Below are 19,111 nucleotides of genomic sequence, written 5' to 3'. Positions count from 1 at the left end.
TTGTTAAGTTGTGGCCTTAACAGGAATCAATGCCCCAAACTTCAGTATCTCATCTTGCCTACAGGGAACAAAATAGCAGAATACAGAGAAAACATTCAACTCCTGACTTGGGCAACAACATTAACAATTGATTATCCCCTCTAATAGAGACAATAAAATTAAACTAACCCTACCTATGTCTAAGGTTTTTCAACTGTAAAATTCTTGATAGTTTTCCCAGTTTTCTATTTCTCTTTCCAAAGTTCAGGAATATATTACTGCTTTTGTCTCTTTCAATATTGCTAGAGGTTTAATGTTTCCACCAAAACTGGCAGAAGGCTCCAAAGGAAGGTAAACCAATTCCATCCTTGCCTGTCACAGACAGGTAAGTGGTCCAGTTCTCCCTGTAAGTGGTACACAAGAAAGAGGTTAACTGACAGTCAGGTCCCCCAGTGCTCTCAGCTGCTATCATTCCACAGAATAGCTGGGTCAGTTCCAGCAAAGAGCAATATGCACACTGGACATCCTGGCACCTACCTAGGCAGTCACTGTGTTAGCACTTCTCCTTTCTGGTTAAATCCTTTTATGCTGCTCAGCTTCTTGCTTTTCTGTAGTCTAACACTTGCAGGCCAAATCACTTTTTCCGGGTATTTTCCAACCTTAAACAATTCTTGCAGATAACTATATTGATATTGCATCTAAGTTTGACTTACACGTCCCTAATATAAAACAATGAGAAAGTAAAGAAGCAGCACCACAGGGTTCCCTGAAGGCCACTGGCTACATCCACTTCAAATAAAGACTTTTTAAAAATGGGGCACCTCAAAAAAACAAAGTGATGAGTACGGTCAATTAAAGGACACTGCAGAATGCCGGGTGGTAACATCAGGATCTGTTTTAAACTTGTCCATTAAAGTGAACACACAGTTTATCAAAATGAAAATGATAAGCAAGACAGGAAGATTATAAGGCATTTATTTGAAAAGGATATATTTTAATAAAACCCATTTCCACTTTAATGGTGGTTTATCCCACTTCGTTTTTCCAGTCTCCTTAAAATGTTCTTTATCAACTACTCAAGCCTATAATTAAAGCCACATTTTTAAACTACATAAACTAAAGAGCCTCTTGAACTATGTCCTAAATCCCACGCCAAATATAACGTCACTAAAATCACTCAATGATATTAGGTACAAGAGACATTCAAAGAGCAACTGGGCCCTGAAGAGAAGCCCATCTTTGCTTTTACTGGACATCCCAAAACGAAGCCAAGTGGACAGTAAGGGTCTCCACGTTAACCCGACAGCCCACTGGTTCGAGTTCCAGCCTTGGACACACTTCTGTCCCCTCGCTGGGCCCACTTCCTTTGCGGCCCCAGTCCCTACGCCGGAGGAAGGCCCACCCTCAGGCCGTTGGGGCGAGCCGCAAACAGGACCCCGGAAAGGTGCGGCGTTTACTGCTCCCGAACGCTGAACCACCTGACCACTGTCCGGGGCTCGTCCCGCCCTGTCCTGCCCCGCCCTGCCCGCCCCTCTCCGCCAAACTTCATAGCCGGCCGCTCCCGCCCAGCCCCGAGGGACCCCCACCCTCCTCGCCCCCGGGACCCGAGCGGCGCCCACCGACCCCCGCGGCGGACGCGCTGGTAAACGCTCACCTTCTTGCCCTTCTTGCCCTCCTCCTCCATGTCGCCGCGTGCGGCCCCCGCGGCCCGCCCCGGGAGCCCCGCCACCAGCGGCCGCTACATGCTCGCCCCAGGACCGCCACCCCCGCGCTCCCGGCACCGCCCGCCAGCCCGCAGTCTCCGCCCTGGCCGCGCCCCACACCCGCACTTCCGGGCCCGAGGGGAACGGGCCCGCCCACACGGGCCCCGCCCCCGAAGAGGTTCCGCCCACAGCAACCCCACACCCTCATTTCCGGGCCTGAGGGAGTCGGCAGGCTCTGCGATCAGATCCCGCCGATTCAGGCAGGAAACAGCCGCGGAGTCCCTGCTCTTCGCGAAGGTCCCGCCCACGGTCTGCAGGCGGCGGAGAACCCCCAATTGGAGGGCCAGGATCGCCCCACCCCAATACCCCCCTTTCCAGGGCTGTCGGAATGTGCCTGTCCAGTCTCCAGCACGCCACACCCCGCCCCCAGCTCGCCCCGCGCACTTGAGGTCCGCGGGAGCGCGCACGAGAGTGGTTCCAACTTTTCAATCCTGCCGCCATCTTTAAGGCGGCCAACTTCCCAGCGTTCAAAGAAGCGGGCGGGGCTGGCGGGGCAGGAAGGGAGGGGCGGGGCGTCCCGCGGAGAGGCTGGGTGCGGGAATCTTTTTCTCGCAGGTCTCTTCTTTATTCGCTAAGCCACGGGGAAGCCCTTTTCTTAAAATTTTCTGTTTTAATGACTGCTTTAGACAAACACATCAGGAAACAACAAGGACCCCAAGGCCTACCAGAATAAAACCGGCGAGCCGGGTGCGGTGATGCTCACCTGTAATCAGGCGACATGAGAGGTGAGAGGTTGAGGCAGAAGGATCGCAAGTTCAAGGCCAACCTCAGTAATTCAGTGAGACCCTCAGCAAGACCCTGTCCCAAAATATAAAAAGGACTGGAGATGTCACTCAGTGGTAAAGTAACCCTGAGTTTAATTCCCAGTACCACCAAAAAAAAAAAGAAGAAGAAGAAAAGAAAGGAAACCGAAAAACTTTAGCAGGTATCTAGTATAATTGCCACTTTCACAGAAGTGATTCAGGAAATTAGGTGATTTGCCCAGAAGGACACTGCAATATCAGCAGGACCTCTATGTTACCATTAAACCAAGCCCCACCAATGACTTTGTAGTACAGCTGAAGGTAAACTGATACCAAAGGAAACCAATATTTAAAAGTATTACATTCTGTGCCGGTTGTCAACATTCTGTCTCCGATCCACATGCACTTATCATTTTCTGCCCAGAGAACGTGATGCTGGGCCTTTAAGCATTCTTCCTTTGCCAGAGGCAAAATTAAGCAATGTCAGAAAAGAGGACTTTGTTGTCTATTTGAGCTCTCTTGGCAGCGCTTACAGGATAAGTATCCCAGCCCCAGACATCCACATTGAGAGCTGCTTCCCCACATTCAGGTTCTCCACAGCTCTGCAAGCTTTTGCAGTGCCAGGATGCTGGGAGCAGCAAGCAGTTTCCTCTGGCATTTCCCTTAGGAAGTTTTATATCCAAGTGCTTCAACTATACACCTACCTACCCAGTGAACAGCCTCTCCTGCCACCCTACAGGGTGGATTTTGAGCGACTTCTGCTAGTACTTCCTTGCCATTTGGTGAGCTGTGGCTATTCCTTGTCCAACAAGATAAAGGTCTTCACCTTGGGGTAGAGTCTTCTTTGGGTGCTTCATCTCAGCCCTCAGATTGCAAATGTGCCTTATATCTACTATTTTTATGGTCTTTAATCTCTATCCTAATTTTTTTGTTGCTTATAATTTTATTTTTTTAATTAAAACTTTTTATTTTTACACACTGCAATTTGATTCATTGTACACAAATGGGGTACAACTTTTCATCCTCTGGTTGAACACAATGTAGATTCACATCATTCATGTAATCATAGGTATACATAGGGTAATACTGTCTGTCTCAGTCTACTATCTTTCCTTCCACTACCCCCTCCCACCCCATTTTCCTCTACACTATCCAGAGTTCCTTCATTCTTCTCTTCCCCACTCCCTGGTACCACCCTCATTATGTATCATCAATCACTTATCAGAGAAAACATTCAACCTTTGGTTTTTTGGGATTGGCCTATTTCACTTAGCATGATAGTTTCCCACTTCATCCATTTACCAGCAAATGCCATAATTATTTTATTCTTCTTTATGACTGAGTAATAGTCCATTGTGTATATATATATCACAGTTTCTTTATCCATTCATCAATTGAAGGGCATTTCCATTGGTTCCACAATTAGCTATAGTGAATTGAGCTGCTATGAACATTGATGTGGCTGCATCACTGTAGTATGCTGATTTTAAGTCCTTTGGGTATAAACTGAGGAGTGCAATAGCTGGGTCAAATGATGGGTCCATTCCAAGTTTTCTGAGGAATCTCCAGATTTCTTTCCAGAGTGACTGCACCAATTTGCAACTCCACCAGCAATGTATGAGTATACCTTTTTCCCCACATCCACGCCAACACTTATTATTGCTTGTGTTCTTGATAATAGTCATTCTGATTGGAGGTAGATGAAATCTTAGGGTGGTTTTAATTTGCATTTCTCTAATTACTAGGGATGATGAACACTTTTTCATATATTTGTTGATCACCTGTATTTCTTCTTCTGTGAAATGTCTGCCTAGTTCCTTAGCCATTTATTGATTGGGTTCTTTGTATTTTGGGTGTAAAGTTTTTTAAGTTCTTTATAAACTTTTGTGATGAGTGCTGTCTGAAGTGTAGGCTCTCTTTTTACATTATTGATTGTTTCCTGTGCTGAGAAAAAACTTTTTAGTTTGAATCTATCCCATTTATTGATTCTCACTTTTATTTCTTGCACTATGGGGGTCTTGTTAAGGAAGTCTGGTCCTAAGCCAATGTGATGGAGATTTGGGCCTACTTTTTCTTCTATTTGGTGAAGGATCTCAGGTCTAATTCCTCGACCCTTGATCCATTTTGAGTTGAGTTTTGTACAGGGTGAGAGATAGGGGTTTAATTTCATTTAACTGCACATGGATATCCAGTTTTGCCAGCTCCATTTGTTGAAGAGGCTATCTTTTCTCCATTGTAAGTTTTTGGCACCTTTGTCTAGTATGAGATAACTGTACTTATGTGAATATGCCTCCGTGTCTTCTATCCTGTACTATCAATCTACCTATTTTGGTGCCAATACCTTGCGTTTTTTGTTACTGTTGCTCTGTAGTAGAGTTGAAAGTCTGGTATTATGATACCTCCTGCTTCACTCTTCCTGCCCAGGATTGCTTTGGCTATTCTGGGTCTTTTATTCTTCCAGATGAATTTCATGATTGTTTTTTCTGTTTCTCTGAGAAATGTCATAAGGATTTTAATTGGAATTGTATTAAATCTGTATAGCACCTTTGGAAGTATGGCCATTTTGATAATATTAATTCTCCCTATCCAGGAACATGGGAGATCTTTCCATCTTCTAAGGTCTTCTTCAATTTCTTTCTTTAATGTTCTATAGTTTTCCTTGTAGAGATCTTTCACCTCTTTGGTTAGATTGATTCCCAAGTATTTTATTTTTTTTGAGGCTATTGTGAATGGAGTTGTTTTCCTCATTTCCCTTTCAGATGTTTCATCGCTTGTGTGTAGAAATGCTTTATATTTATGTGTGTTGATTTTATATCTTGCTCTTTTGCTGAATTAATTTATAAGGTCTAGAAGTTTTCTGGAGGAGTTTTTTGGATCCTCTAAATAGAGAATCATGTCATCAGCAAATAGTGACAGCTTGAGTTCCTCTTTTCCTATTCATATCCCTTTAATTTTTTTGATCTAATTGCTCTGGGTAGTATTTCAAGGTCATTGTTGAATAGAAGTGTTGAAAGAGAGCATCCCTGTCTTGTTCCAGTTTTTAAAGGGAATGCTTTCAGTTTTTCTTCATTAAGAATGATGTTGGCCGTGGCCTTAGCATAAATAGCCTTTACAATGTTGAGGTATGTTCCTACTATTCCTATTTTTTCTAGTGTTTGAGCATGAAGGGGTGTTGTATTTTGTCAAACGCTTTCTCCGCATCTATTGAAGTAATCATATGATTCTTAACCTTAAGTCTATTGATGTGATGAATTACATTCATTGATTTCCAGATGTTGAACCAACCTTGCATCCCCTGGTTCAGTTTGGGAGGATCATATGTGTCTAGAAATTTGTCAATGTCTTCCATATTTTCTATTTTGTTGGAGTATAGATTTTCAAAGTAGCTTCCTATTATGTTATGTATTTCAGTGGTGTCTATCATGATATTTCCTTTTTCATCATGAATTTTAGTAATTTTTCTTTCTCCTTCTCTTTGATAGTGTGGCTAATGGCTTATCTATTTTGTTTACTTTTTCAAAGAATCAACTTTTTGTTTTGTCAATTTTTTGAATTGTTTCTTTTGTTACAATTTCATTGATTTAAGCTCTGATTTTAATTATTTCCTGTCTTCTACTTTTGGTGTTGTTCTGTTCTTCTTTTTCTAGGGCTTTGGGATATAATATTAGGTCATTTAGTTGTTGACTTTTTATTCTTTTCTTCAGTGTGCTCCATGCAATGAATTTTCCCCTTAGTACTGCTTTCATGGTGTCCCAGAGATTTTTTTAAATTCATTTTTATTGTAAACAAATGGGATACATCTTTTTTCTCTATTTGTACATGAAGTAGAGGCATACCATTTGTGTAATCATACATTTACCTAGGGTAATAGTTTTTGATTCATTCTGTTATTTTTTTCTCCCCCCATCCCTCCCCCCCATCCCAGAGATTTTGATATGTTGTATTGTAATTCTCTTTTACCTCTAAGAATTTTTTTATCTCCTCCCGGATGTTATCTGTTTTCCATGCTTCATTCAACAGCATATTATTTAGTCTCCAGATTTTGGAGCAATTTCTGTTTTTTATTTTGTCATTGATTTCTAATTTCATTCCATTATCATCTGATAGAACACAAGGTAGCATCTCTATTTTCTTGTGTTTACTAAGGGTTGCTTTGTGGCATAACATATGGTCTATTTTAGAGAAGGATCCATGTGCTGCTGAGAAGAAAGTGTCTTTGCTTGTTGATGGATGGAATATTCTATATGTGTCTGTTAAATCTAAGTTATTGATTGTGTTATTGAGTTCTATGGTTTCTTTGTTTAGTTTTTGTTTGGAAGATCTATCTAGTGGTGACAGCGGTGTGTTAGTCACCCAGAATTATTGTGTTGTGGTCTATTTGATTCCTGGTATTGAGAAGGATTTGTTTTATGTACAGTACATGGATGCACCATTGTTTGGGGCATAAATATTTACGATCGTTATGTCTTCCTGACTTATGGTTCCCTTAAGCAGTATGAGATGTCCTTCTTTATCCCTTCTGACTTTAGCTTGAAGTCCACTTTATCTGAAATAAGGATGGAAACCCCAACTTTTTTACTGAGTCTGTGTGTGTGGTAGGTTTTTTTCCCCCATCCTTTCACCTTTAGTCTGTGGATGTCCTTTTCTATGAGATGAGTCTCTTGAAGGCAGTATATTATTGGGTCTTTCTTTTTAATCCAATCTGCCAGTCTATGTCTTTTGATTGATGAGTGTAGGCCATTAATATTCAGTGTTATTGTTGAGATATGATTTGTATTCCCAGTCATTTGGGCTTATTTTTGGTTTTTAACTTGACTTGGTTTCTCCTTTGATTTTAGTTTTTCCTTTAAGGTAGTTCCTCCCTTTGCTGACCTACATTGTTGTTTTTCATTTCCTCCTCACGGAATATTTTGCTGAGAATGTTCTGTAGTGCAGGCTTTCTATTTGTAAATTCTTTTAACTTTTGTTTATCCCGGAAGGATTTTATTGTGTATTCAAATCTGAAGGTTAGTTTTGCTGGGTATAAGATTCTTGGTAGGCAACCATATTCTTTCAGAGCTTGAAATATGTTGTTCCAGGCCCTCCTAGCTTTTAGAGTCTGGGCTGAGAAAACTGCTGATATCCATGCTGGTTTCCCCCTATATGTAATCTGATGCTTTTCTCTCATAGCCTTCAAAATCCTATCTTTATTTTGTATGTTAGACACTTTCATTATGATGTGCCTTGGTGTGGATCTGTTGTGATTTTGTGCATTTGATGTTCTGTAAGCCTCTTGTATTTGATTTTCCATCTCATTCTTCAGGTGAGAAATTTTCTGATATTATTTCATTGAATAGGTTGTTCATTCCTTTGGTTTGTATCTCTGTGCCTTCTTTAATCCCAATAACTCTTAAATTTGGTCTTTTCACCATGTCCCATAGTTCTTGGAAGTTTTGTTCATGATTTCTTACCATCTTCTCTGTTTGGTCAACTTTTTTTCAAGATTAGATATTTTGTCTTCATTGTTTGAGGTTCTGCCTTCCAAGTGATCTAGTTTGTTAGTGATGCTTTCCATTGAGTTTTTTTTTTATTTGGTTTATTGTTTCCTTCATTTCAAGGATTTCTCTTTGGTTTTTTTTGAGCCTCTCTGTCTCTTTGTTGAAATGATCTATTGCTTCCTGCAGTTGCTCTTACAACTGCTTATTGGAGTGATCATTCATTGCCTGCATTTGCTCTCTTATCTCATCCTTTGCTTCGCAAATCATCTTAATCATGTATAATCTGAAGTACCTTTCTGAAATTTCTTCTACCATGCTGTCACTGGATTCTGTTAATATAGAATCTAGGTTTGTTTGGAACATTTTCTTCCTTTGTTTTTCATGTTGTTCACATATCTTCCCCTCTAGCAGTGCAGATTTGGGGTACTGCAGTTTCCCCCCTCTAGACTTATAGTGACCCTACAGATTTCAAAAACCTCTTCTTTAAGGGGGAGATCAATTTTAGCAGCACCCAGTACAGACAATATGCAGTCCTAAACCAAATAGCCCCTATGAAGACATTAACAATAGTATCATAATAAACAATGAGTTCAATTATTATCTACAGTACAACAAATAAATTTGCAATAAGGTCTGCAGTTTCTAATGGAGAACAAAGAGGATGGGGAGGGGTGTAGGATGTAACTGTTAATGGGATAAGAAAAGAGTATACAGAAGTTCTAGATCTAAAAAGAGTGAAAGTGTAATCAAAAGATGTTGGTAGTTAGTATGAGAAAAGGGAGAAAGAGATGCTGAGGAAACAGGTAAACAAAAGAAAAATAGAGCAAGAAATAAAACAAATTTCAAAAAGGAGAAAAAATAATCAACACCTTAACAGTCATATATTATTCAACATCTTTGGTGTATGAGAGGTACCTGACAAAGAGCTTCCAGTCTCCAGCAGGCATCTCAGGATGGGATTTGCCCCACCTAAAGATGGGAGCTTCTGCTTTCAGGATAATCTAAGATGGCCACACTGGCTTTCAAACATGTTGGCAAATGGGGAGCTGCAGCTTGGGGCATGGGTGTGGTAGGGTGGGGGGTCCTGGAGGAGGGGTATGGTCTGTCTGAGGAGTCCTGGAGGCAAGGTGCATTTAACTGGGCCCAAGGGTCCTACAGGTCCTGCCTATTGTCTCAAAATGGTGGCAGCCATGTGCAACCAACTCTGTGGGTACTGTGACGGTGGGCTTTTGGGCAACAGCAGGCAGCTGGTGATCTGCTGGCAGTCTGTGTTCGGTCTGTAGGCTACCAGCAGATGATTGGCAGGTGGACCTCTGGCAGTGGGTGATGAGTAGGTGAAAGGAAGGTGATGGGCAGGCAAAAGGCAAGCAAATGGGCAGATAGTGAAAGATAGGCGGCATTCAGTAAGCAATCTGCACTCAGAAAGTAGTCGATATGCTGAGAGACTGCAGGTGATTGCTATAGACAAATGGGGTAAACAGCAGGGGATCGATAATGCAGAAAGTCTGCCTCACAGAGAAACAGATTTCCTCTGCTTGAAACTCGAGTTACAGAGCAACAAGGAATGCAGCCTCCCTCTAGTCTGCCATCTTGGATCTCCAACTTTTATTTTTAATTATATTCCATCACACAAGCAGAGGAAAGCACTTTGGAAGCTCCTGAGACTGGAAGGATGTAACTTGTTGGAGATACAGCTAAATATTACAGGATTTAGTGTTCTGAAGGGGTTAAATGAAGAGAGAGAGAAAAAGATTACATGAGTATTGGACATAAGGCTCCAAAAGTGAGAATGTTTTGTAAATAAAAGCAGAGTAGTACAACTCATGTTTTATGTGTAGAACCTAGTAAATACATTCAATCATTTTATAGCATACATTTCCCTTCTCAAATGTCAAAATCCTAAGAGACAGAGAGAGCAGGTCTATTAATTCCAGATTACTAATTGGGTATGGTGGAACACACCTATAGTCCCTACTACTCAAGAGGTTGAGGTAGGAACCCAGGGGTTCGAGGTCAGACTAGACAGCACATTGAGGCTCTGTCTCAAAGGGAGGGATAAGGAGCAATTCCAGACTACTGATGTAAAAACTAACACTCACCCAAAGAGATTAAGTGGTTTATTTAAGATATTCTAGGAGCACTGGGTCTTGATGTAGCTTGTCCTAGCTCAGGGTTCTCTGCTATGAGATGAAGGACGAGAACCAGGAAGGTAAATAACTATGGAGTGCCAGAATATATTTGTGACCCCCAAATTGGGCTCTACTGACAGACTGAAAGAGCTTTCGAATAAATAGATAACCAGGGCTGGGGATATGGCTCAGTTGGTAGAGTGCTTGCCTTGCAAGCACAGGGCCCTGAGTTCAATCCCCAGCACCGCAAAAAAAAAAAAAAAAAAATTCACTGGAGAAGTGGAGATAACTTATTATCCAACTAATAAGAAACAGTGCCAACTTCACAGAAGAAATACAAATGAAAAAAATATTCAACATCTCTGGCAATTAGAGAAAGGCAAATTAAAACCACACTGAGATTCCATCTCACTCTAGTCAGAATGGCAATTATGAAGAATACACTAACAATAAATGTTGGCAAGGATGTGTGGAAAAAAGGTACACTCATATATTGCTGGTGGGACTGCAAATTGATGAAACCACTATGGAAAGCAATATGGAGATTCCTCAGAAAACTTGGAATGGAACAATCATTTGACCCAGTTATCCCACTCCTCGGTGTATACCCAAAGGACTTAAAACCAGCATACTACAATGACACAGCCACACCATTTACAGCAGCTCAATTCACAATAGCTAAACTATAGGACCAACCTAGGTGCCCTTCAATAGATGAATGGATAAAGAAAATGTGGTATATATACATAATGGAATATTACTCAGCCAAAGAGAAGAATGAAATTACGTCATTTGCAGGTAAATGAATGGAATTGGAGAATATCAAGCTACGTGAAATAAGCCAGTCTCAAAAAACCAAAGGCCAAAGGCTGAATGTTCTCTCTGATATGCTAACACACAATAAGGCAGGAGGTGGGAGGGAAGACTAGAAGTTCATTGGATTAGACATAGGGGAATGATGGGAGGAAAGATGGGAATAGGAAAGACATAAGCATGAATCAGACACAACTTTCCTATGTTCATATATGAATACATGACCAGTGTAACTCCACATCATGTTCAACCACAAGAATGGGATCCTAATTAGAATAAGTTATACTCCATGTATGTATAAATACATTCTACTGTCATGTATATCTAAAATGAACAAAAAATAAAATAAAATAAATATTTGTTGTGTACAGTAAAAAAGGAAAAAGAAAAAGAAAAAAGTGCCAAAACATAAAGCTTACATAATCAAAGGTCAATGGCAGTACTGCCTTTCTTCCCTTCTTTATTCTGCTTTGCTGGGGATGGAACCCAAGGCCTCTCCCATGTTAGGTAAGTGCTCAACCTCTGAGCTACATCCCCAGTCCCTTTGACTGCAGTTATACTGAGAAACTACATAAACCTGCTTCCTATGTCAGCAGTATTTTAACTACTTCTTGGAATATTGAAAAAAATTTCCTCCAAAATCACATCTCAAATGAGCTATTTCGTTGTTCTTCCAAGCCAAGTGGCATGTCTAGAGGAGGAAATAATTTTATCTATGTCCTTCTAAATTTCCATTAAAGCAAAATTTAGGAGAGAAAAAAAAAACATGTATCATCATGTCAACTTCATAGGTACATGAGAAATATCCCCCCAAAATGGTAAGTCTCTGAAAGGTGGTTTAGAATTCAGGCTTAAAACCCATCTATAGCTAAAAAAAAACAAGGGTGTGTGTGCTGAGGGCAGGGGTCAGTTATAGGAAAGAAACCAGGAAAAGCACAGTAAAAGAGATTAAGGTAGCCAGGTGTGATGGTTGCATGCCCATGATCCTAGCAGCTCAAGAGGCTGAGCAGGAGGATCGAATGTTCAAGACCAGCCTCAGCAAATTCGCTAGGCCCTAAGCAATTTGGTAAGACCCTATCTCAAAATAAATAAAAAGGGCTGAGAATGTGCCTCAGTGGTAAAGTGTCCCTGGGTTCAATCCCTAGTACAAAGGGTGGTGGGTGGGGAGAGGGAAAGACTGACTTAAGGTTTGTTAACACAGATTTAGTGGGCACCTTTAACTTTTTTGGTACTGGGGATTGAATCCAGTTCACCTTACCACTGAATTACATCTCCAGTCCATTTTAATTTATTTCATTTTATTATTTTATTTTTTGGCACTGGGCACTGAACCCAGAGGTGCTTTACCACTGAGTTAAATACCCAGACCTTTTTATTTTTGAGACAGGGCCATGCTAAATTGCTGAGGTTGACCTTAAACTTGTACTTCTCCTGCCTCAGCCTCCCAAATGAGATTAAAAGTATTCACCACCATGCCTGTTATACAGATTTAAATCTGTCCCTATTCTATTAATAACAACCTCCAGTGATTTAGTCATCCTTCTCTTCCTGGTGCAGAGTGGAAGACACCCTTTCAAAGAGATTTATAAATGTAAATTCCCCTTCTGAAAGAGTAGTTTATGCTGTTTTCATAGCTTATGCTGTTTCTTAAAATAATTCTTACATCAATGAGGCATATTTTGGGATGGCATGTTCTGGTATCCTACAGAAGGATACCTGAAAAGAAAATTAGCAAATTGACTCTGGAAACAAACAGTTATAGCCAAAGAGATGTTATAAATTTAGGGCTTCAAGATTGCTTCCCTTGGGGGCCCATACCGACCGGATGGCTACACTTCTGAGGGTCTCCGTGATCCAGTGGAGGGTTTGGTCCTTCACAATTTAAAGGCCCAGAAATTAGTTGTTATAAATTAATTTGAAACTTCACTAATTTACATAACATGGGCTGGGGATGTGGCTCATTGGTAGAGTATCTGCCTGATATATAGACCTAGGATCCATCCCCAGCATTGCAAAAAAAAAAAAAAAAAAAAAAAAGTTTACATATCTTGGCCCTCTTCAAGATTAAGAATACCAAGGTAAGAGTATCAAAGGTCTTCTCAAGATTTGCAGGGACACTTAGGATTTGTTTTCGTTTTTGTTTTGTTTTGTTTTTATTTTACAGTATTGTGGATTGTACCCAGGGGCAATCTATCACTGGGCCACATCCCCAACCTTTTTTATTTTATTATTTATTTATTTACTTCTTCCTGTTACTGGAGATTGAAGCCAGGAACTCTCTACCACAGAGCTACATCCCCAGCCCTTTCTATTCTTTATTTTGAGACAGGGTCTTGCTAAGTTGCAGAGGCTGGCCTCAAACTTGAAATCCTCCCCTCTCAGCTTCCCTAGTCACTAGAATTATAGATGTATGCCATTGCTGGGCTGACATTCAGTTTTAACAATGTCCTGTTCTTGGAGTACCACCTAGAAGTCTTCAGTCATTGTCCTAAACCTACAGTCACCTTGGATTCCAGGAAGGGCACAGCCTAACAGACAGGTCACCCTATGGTGAGATCACCTCCCCACCCCACAAGCAGATGCAATCATCTCATGGGAACTGAGATTCCTCAAGGAATAAGGACTTCTCTGAAGCCTACTTGAACCAATCCTCAGATCATGATCAACCAGAACAACGGCCGGACCACAGTGACCTTTTCTGCTAGTTGTGCCTCCACCCCACTCACACAGAACCCCAAATCTTGCCTTTGTTCCTCTTTTCTATAAAACCTCAAAGTTTCTGTCAGCTTTTGGCTGTACCCCTATATCTGTTGTTCACAATGTGACCATGCTGATTAACTCCTTTCTTGCCCTTCACCATCGCTGGTCTCTTTGATTGGCATATTGAGAGGAGTGGCTGTGCCTAGTCTGTTGGGAAATACCGGCCCCACTGCCTGACAGGCATGGATTTCCCAAAGAGCTCCAGGAACACCTTGAAGGGATGGCTCCCAGGAAATATTCCTGACTTGAGAATAGCCATAAGGTCATTCAGCCATTAAAAAGACTTGTATAAATTTGAAAAGGAGAGAGAATCGGTCCTGAAAAACAGGGGAGATGAGATGGGAATTTTCCTTCCCTCATTTTCTCATATGGAACAATGGGGAAATTAAATCACTAAGTCTAATTCTTATTTGCCTTTTCATTTGCGCAATTTTCCCACGAATTGGTCCACAGGCAGGCTCCTGTCTATTCCCAAGGCCCCGCGTCCAAGTCACCGTCTTCTCCGGCCACCCAATTGTGTAGCCCCCCCGGGGAAGATCCACTACTGGGACTCAAGTCTACCACAGGTCTGTCCTGACCATCCCTTTGGCTGCAGGACCCTGCACAGACCACGCAGTTCCAGCCTCCAGTCACTAATGATGCACGAAGCGCAGCGGAGACGCCACCACGTGGACAGGCAGAAGTCTTAGCACAGTTCTTACTCTTCCAACCACTGGTCCTGCCTCGCGCTTCGCCAAGAGCCCGAAGCCACGCCCACATCTACTGACGCACCTACCCGGGAATCACGTGGCGCCCGCGCACGGCGTCTGGGGCTACGTAAGGACGTCAAGGCGCGCGGTGGCGTGCACGGTAGTATTTGTGGCTGGTGACTCGGGTTCTCAGTCCTTGTGTTCCCCTCGTGGGTCCTTTCAGCATCCGCTACCATCGAAGACTCCAGGCGGGTTAGGAGGGAGTCATGGGGCCGGCCGGGCCCTCCCCACGCGTGCTGCTCCCTCGTGAGGACACTGGAGAAGACTAGTGCGCTGCGGGGCGACTTGGGCCTTGCTTCTGAGAGTCTTCGCTCAGAAGAGAAACAGGGTTTCTTCTGCGCGACCTGAAGGGCACCGCTAAGCGGAATGGAACCTGTGACCTCTAGGGATCCCATTAGGGATGGAGCCTATGATCTCCAAGCCCACCTCTGGGTTGGGATCTATGACCTCGTAGAGACCTGCTACAAAAGGTGCTGTAGAGGGGGGTTCATGCGTTTCGGGATTTCAGCTGTATGGTCACCTAAAGACTCAAACTGAAACTGCATTTGTCCTTATCTAGGCGGGAGACGTGATCAGATGAACGATCCCACAAAGTGGGAGGGCTTACAGTCACAACAGCTCTTAAGGAAGATGTCCTGGTAAGTCACGTTGTGAATAACCCAGCCCTGCCAAGGCCCACATTTCTCTGCGTAATTATTTCGTGAGCAGAAAACCTTAAGTGTTCTTGAGGGCTAGGGTTGTAGCTCAGTGGTAGAGCACTTGCAGAATTGTGTGATAATACGGGTTAATTTCCGTGATCATGAGTTTTTTAAGAAGCATCACCCTAGAATTGTCATAGAGAATAAGAACTCCCTTCTGTCTGGTCTATTAAATTAACATTACCTTTTCTAAGGCGCATTAATCCCTCAGCATAAAAGTTACCTATAGAGCATAAAAAGAGCATAAAAGTTACCTATAGCCATAGACTTTTGGAGCCAAGCTCAGTGTATCTAATAGACTCCATAGTCTATTCTCTCCTCCCCCTTTGAAGGGATTTTGGTGCTCAAGAGCGTGTACTGAGTGACATCTGGGGAGGGGAGGATTTGGGTGAATGTGAGTAGCAAGCCTCCAGCGTGCTTGGGTCTGCAGTGACCCTGTTGCATTCCTACAGTGCTTGCCAGAACAGTTTTGAAATGGTTTGAGGCCTTGCCCTGCCCTATCCAGAGCAAGGTTATAGAAATTTCAGACAATTGACTGCTCCTTTGCAGATAAGTATTCTGTGCTGGGCATTATCTAGATCTTCATAGTTTAATGTGGCAGCCACTTGACATGGACTGTATAGATTAGAGATCATTTTTGTCTTTGTGGGAGTTTTGGAGAGGGCTGGAAAAAGACGAAGGAAATCATTAAATATTTAAATTTGAAAATGCAAGTTCAGGGTAATAAATGTAGGTATTAAACCAGAATAGCAAAGAATGACAGAGAAGAATCCTGCCTTGAGAGACTGGTGGTAAAGGTATTTATAGTTAAAAGGCAAAGCCAAGAAAACTAAGGGCTCAGTTCTGCAGAGGTACAAAGTACAAGGGAGCTATTGGAGGGTTAAATGAGCATGTGTCAATCCTAAAGGAAAGCCTCATACAAAAGGAGGGTATTGGTGTTGGTTGGCAACCTGTTTTGTGTCAAGTCTCTTAACTCTTCACCTAGTTTAAATCTTTGAAGCATCACCATGAGATAGTTTTAGATCCAGTGCAGACGAGGAGCCTCAGATCAGAACTATGTGTTCCGAGTTTTTCACAGCTAGAAACTGCCAGGTTGAGATTTGGTATCAGGCGTACAGCCTTTTCCAGGATGCCAGACATGATGGATGGAATCTAGGAGAGGTGCTGGGAAATTTGGGTTGGAGGGAAATGGTGTGAAGGGTACTGGGTACCCTAAGGAATAGGCAAGAATATAGCAGACAACCTTGAAATATAGGGGTAATGTCTTCCTCCTGAGCACAGCAGAAACGTGTGAGGTGGTAACCCTGCATGTACATATGCCTTTTTTTTTTTTTTTTTTAACTTTATTTACTTTTATGTGGTGGTGCTGAGAATCAAACCCAGAGCCTCACACGTGTTAGGCAAGCGCTCTGCCACTGAGCTACAGCCCTTTTGTGTTATGTAGGGAGTGGGGCTTGGGAGGTGGTGGGAAATGCTGGTGTTGTCTGTTGCTTTTGCTGTGAATCAACTGTCCTTTGTCTCATCAAGGAGTTTTATGTTTTCTACCAGCATCATAAAACTGGCAGGCTACCTTGTTAGATGCAAGGAGGAGCATCTTAGACCTTCCAGTTCCTGACAACCACCACTTCCCGTGGCTCTGCCTATGTCCCTTCCCCAGCATGTGGCAGAAGCCTATCTACGTTCTTTGGTGTTTCAGCAGGAGTGATCCCAGAGTGCTCGAGCTAGAATCCTTTCTGTGGCTACTAGGCTAGTCTGTGGCACCTGTGTAGTGTAAGTATACAAGATTGGTCTGACCTTGCAAGTCACTTCATTTCTGTTTTATATGTCATTTTCCATGAGTCACTTGGCCAAGAATAAGTTCAAAAACCATCAACTTACCCATACCGTCTCTTGTTACAAGTCAGATGATTGAGTCCCAGAAAGGTTAATTGTCTCTTAGTTCACAGGACTGTTTGGAACAGTTGTCTAGATGTCTGACTTGTGGAGCCTTTGTTCTTGGGGATGGTATTTGACTACCTTTTTTGGTGGGGGTGGGCCGGGTAACAGGGGTTAAACTCCAGGACACTTCACCACTGAGCCACATCCCCAGCCCTGTTTTGTATTTTATTTAGAGACAAGGTCTCACTGAGTTGCTTAGCGCCTTGCTTTGGCTGAGGCTGGCTTTGAACTCTTGATCCTCCTGCCTCAGCCTCCTGAACCTCCAGGATTACAGGCTACCACGCCCAGCTTGATTACCTTTTATAGTTTGCTTCATTCTTTTTTTTTTTTTTTTCCTTGCAGGGCTGGGGATTAAACCCAGGGCCTTAGTGCTTGTAAGGCAGGCACTCTACCAACTGAGCTATATCTCCAGCCCCACCTTTTATAGTTTGAATTCAACCTACATTAAGTCAGTTGTGTGCCTGGAAAGGGCAGTGGGCTGCTGCACATGTGGGCCACGGAAATGGTTCACTGTGGAAGTGGGGTCAGGAGTCAGGAACTTGGGTTCAGCTTTGTTACTGACACTTGTGGCATTAGGGGTTGATTGGTTGAAAGATTGATTGTGCTGAAGTCATTTATAACAGTCCCCAGTTATGTCACTTAATAACACACTTCCATGGTATTTCTAATCTCATTTTTACAGATTGCATGGATACTGAGAAGTAATGACACCTCGTGAGAAATGGAGCAGAATTTGTACCTTAATTGAGCAGATATGAATCCTCGCTTCTAAAAGGAATCAGCAGTATCTTGTTCTTGGTCTGGGTTGTGTGTCTGAGGGAACTTTCTCTGACCCCAAGTTTGGGCTTTTTTTTTTCTTTTCTTTTTTTTCTCTTTTTTTTTTCCCTCCAGAATAAGTGTGGCTGTACCTCAGGCCTTTCTGGTATCTCCCAAATGAAAAATGAAATATTTAATAAACATTGTTTTAAACTTGTGATTTAGTCCAGCCTCCATTTGTTTTTACATGTGCCAAATGCAAAGGTAAGGAAGGCTTGCTTCTCCAAGGAGTTGTTAGTTCATGTCAAAGGACCCCCCCAGTGTCTCACCTTTTTCTATGCTTGTACCTTGTAAATGGCCACTGGAACTTGTTGATTGCTTCGTGTGCCACCTCTTTCACCCGATGGGGCATGCTAGGTGTATTCACAGAGCAACTGTCAGGATCAACGTACACCTGGGCATGGTGGTGCAGTCCTAATAATCCCAGTGACTTGAGAGGCTAAGGCAGGAGGAGTACAAGTTCAAGACCAGCCTGGGCACCTGGCAAGACTCAATATTTAAAAGGAAAAAATCAAGACAGGACTGGGATATAGCTCAGTGGTAGAGCACCCCTGGGTTCAATGCCCAGCATTGCAAAAGAAAAAAGGTGTGTGAAATCCATTGAGGGATATGCCACAGATGTCTCCTATTTTAGTTGGGAAGTTACTGATCACAGTCCACCAGTGGGTTGCGCCCACAGGGATAGTTTATCAAGCTTGATCTTGGTAACGTTGCTATCAGAGAATGTTGGTAGACAAGGCCAAGACCTGACAAATTTAGCCAGTGACCATAGTGCCCAAGGTGCCAGCTCCCCAGGTCCCAGTCCCATATGTGGAAAGATGACACCAAAGCAAAACCTGCATCAGGAGGTATGAGTCTTCCCTCAGTAAGGAACTGATTTTAGAGCTCCTGAACTGTTTGTGGGGGCAGGAAGCCTCACATGCAGGAGACAAGCAACTCCTGGTAACCTTTCAGGGAGTGGAGACAATATATTAGTGTCTCACAAGCCACCCTCACTTTCAAGAGGTTCTGGGTTTGGGTGAACTTTGTGGCCCATGTGGGTACATACACGGTTTCATGCCATCTGGGAACCATTCCCCTCCAACTAACAATCATACCTATATTCTCAGATGAGGTAAAAATCAATTTTGGATACAAATCCTAAATTGTGAACTGAGAAAGGGTACTTTTCTGGCACTAGGGATTGCTGCAAAGATCAGCAGAGGAATCATTTTTTTGGGGGGGTGCTGGGGATCAAACCCAGAGC

The 19,111-nt window shown here is 42.6% G+C and overlaps 1 protein-coding gene, 1 long non-coding RNA gene and 1 other non-coding gene across 4 annotated transcripts in view; 2 read left to right on the top strand and 1 right to left on the bottom strand.

The window, feature by feature from the left end:
• The window catches only part of Ccm2 (CCM2 scaffold protein), a 67,525-nt gene extending 65,740 nt beyond the window's left edge, over positions 1 to 1,785 (bottom strand). The window contains exon 1 of one of the 2 annotated variants that reach the window (XM_047561766.1): positions 1,634 to 1,785. In XM_047561766.1, coding sequence (XP_047417722.1) covers positions 1,634 to 1,663 — 30 coding nt within the window. In that variant the 5' untranslated portion in view covers positions 1,664 to 1,785. The remainder of the gene's footprint in view (positions 1 to 1,633) is intronic. The other variant, XM_047561767.1, reaches the window with a different exon arrangement.
• Positions 1,786 to 14,477: 12,692 nt separating this feature from the next.
• Positions 14,478 to 17,932, top strand: LOC124990897 (uncharacterized). The gene is made up of 4 exons (XR_007109838.1): positions 14,478 to 14,883; positions 14,973 to 15,051; positions 16,811 to 16,881; positions 17,732 to 17,932. It is a non-coding gene; the product is annotated as an uncharacterized LOC124990897 (long non-coding RNA).
• Positions 15,511 to 15,644, top strand: LOC124992015 (small nucleolar RNA SNORA9). Its single transcript, XR_007110025.1, has one exon. It is a non-coding gene; the product is annotated as a small nucleolar RNA SNORA9 (small nucleolar RNA).
• Positions 17,933 to 19,111: the final 1,179 nt, after the last annotated feature.

The sequence above is a fragment of the Sciurus carolinensis genome, chromosome 8 (assembly GCF_902686445.1).
Source record: "Sciurus carolinensis chromosome 8, mSciCar1.2, whole genome shotgun sequence".
Taxonomy (NCBI): Eukaryota; Metazoa; Chordata; class Mammalia; order Rodentia; family Sciuridae; genus Sciurus; species Sciurus carolinensis.
The sequence above is the reverse complement of the archived record's forward strand: the minus strand, read 5'-3'. Positions and strand labels throughout refer to the sequence as shown.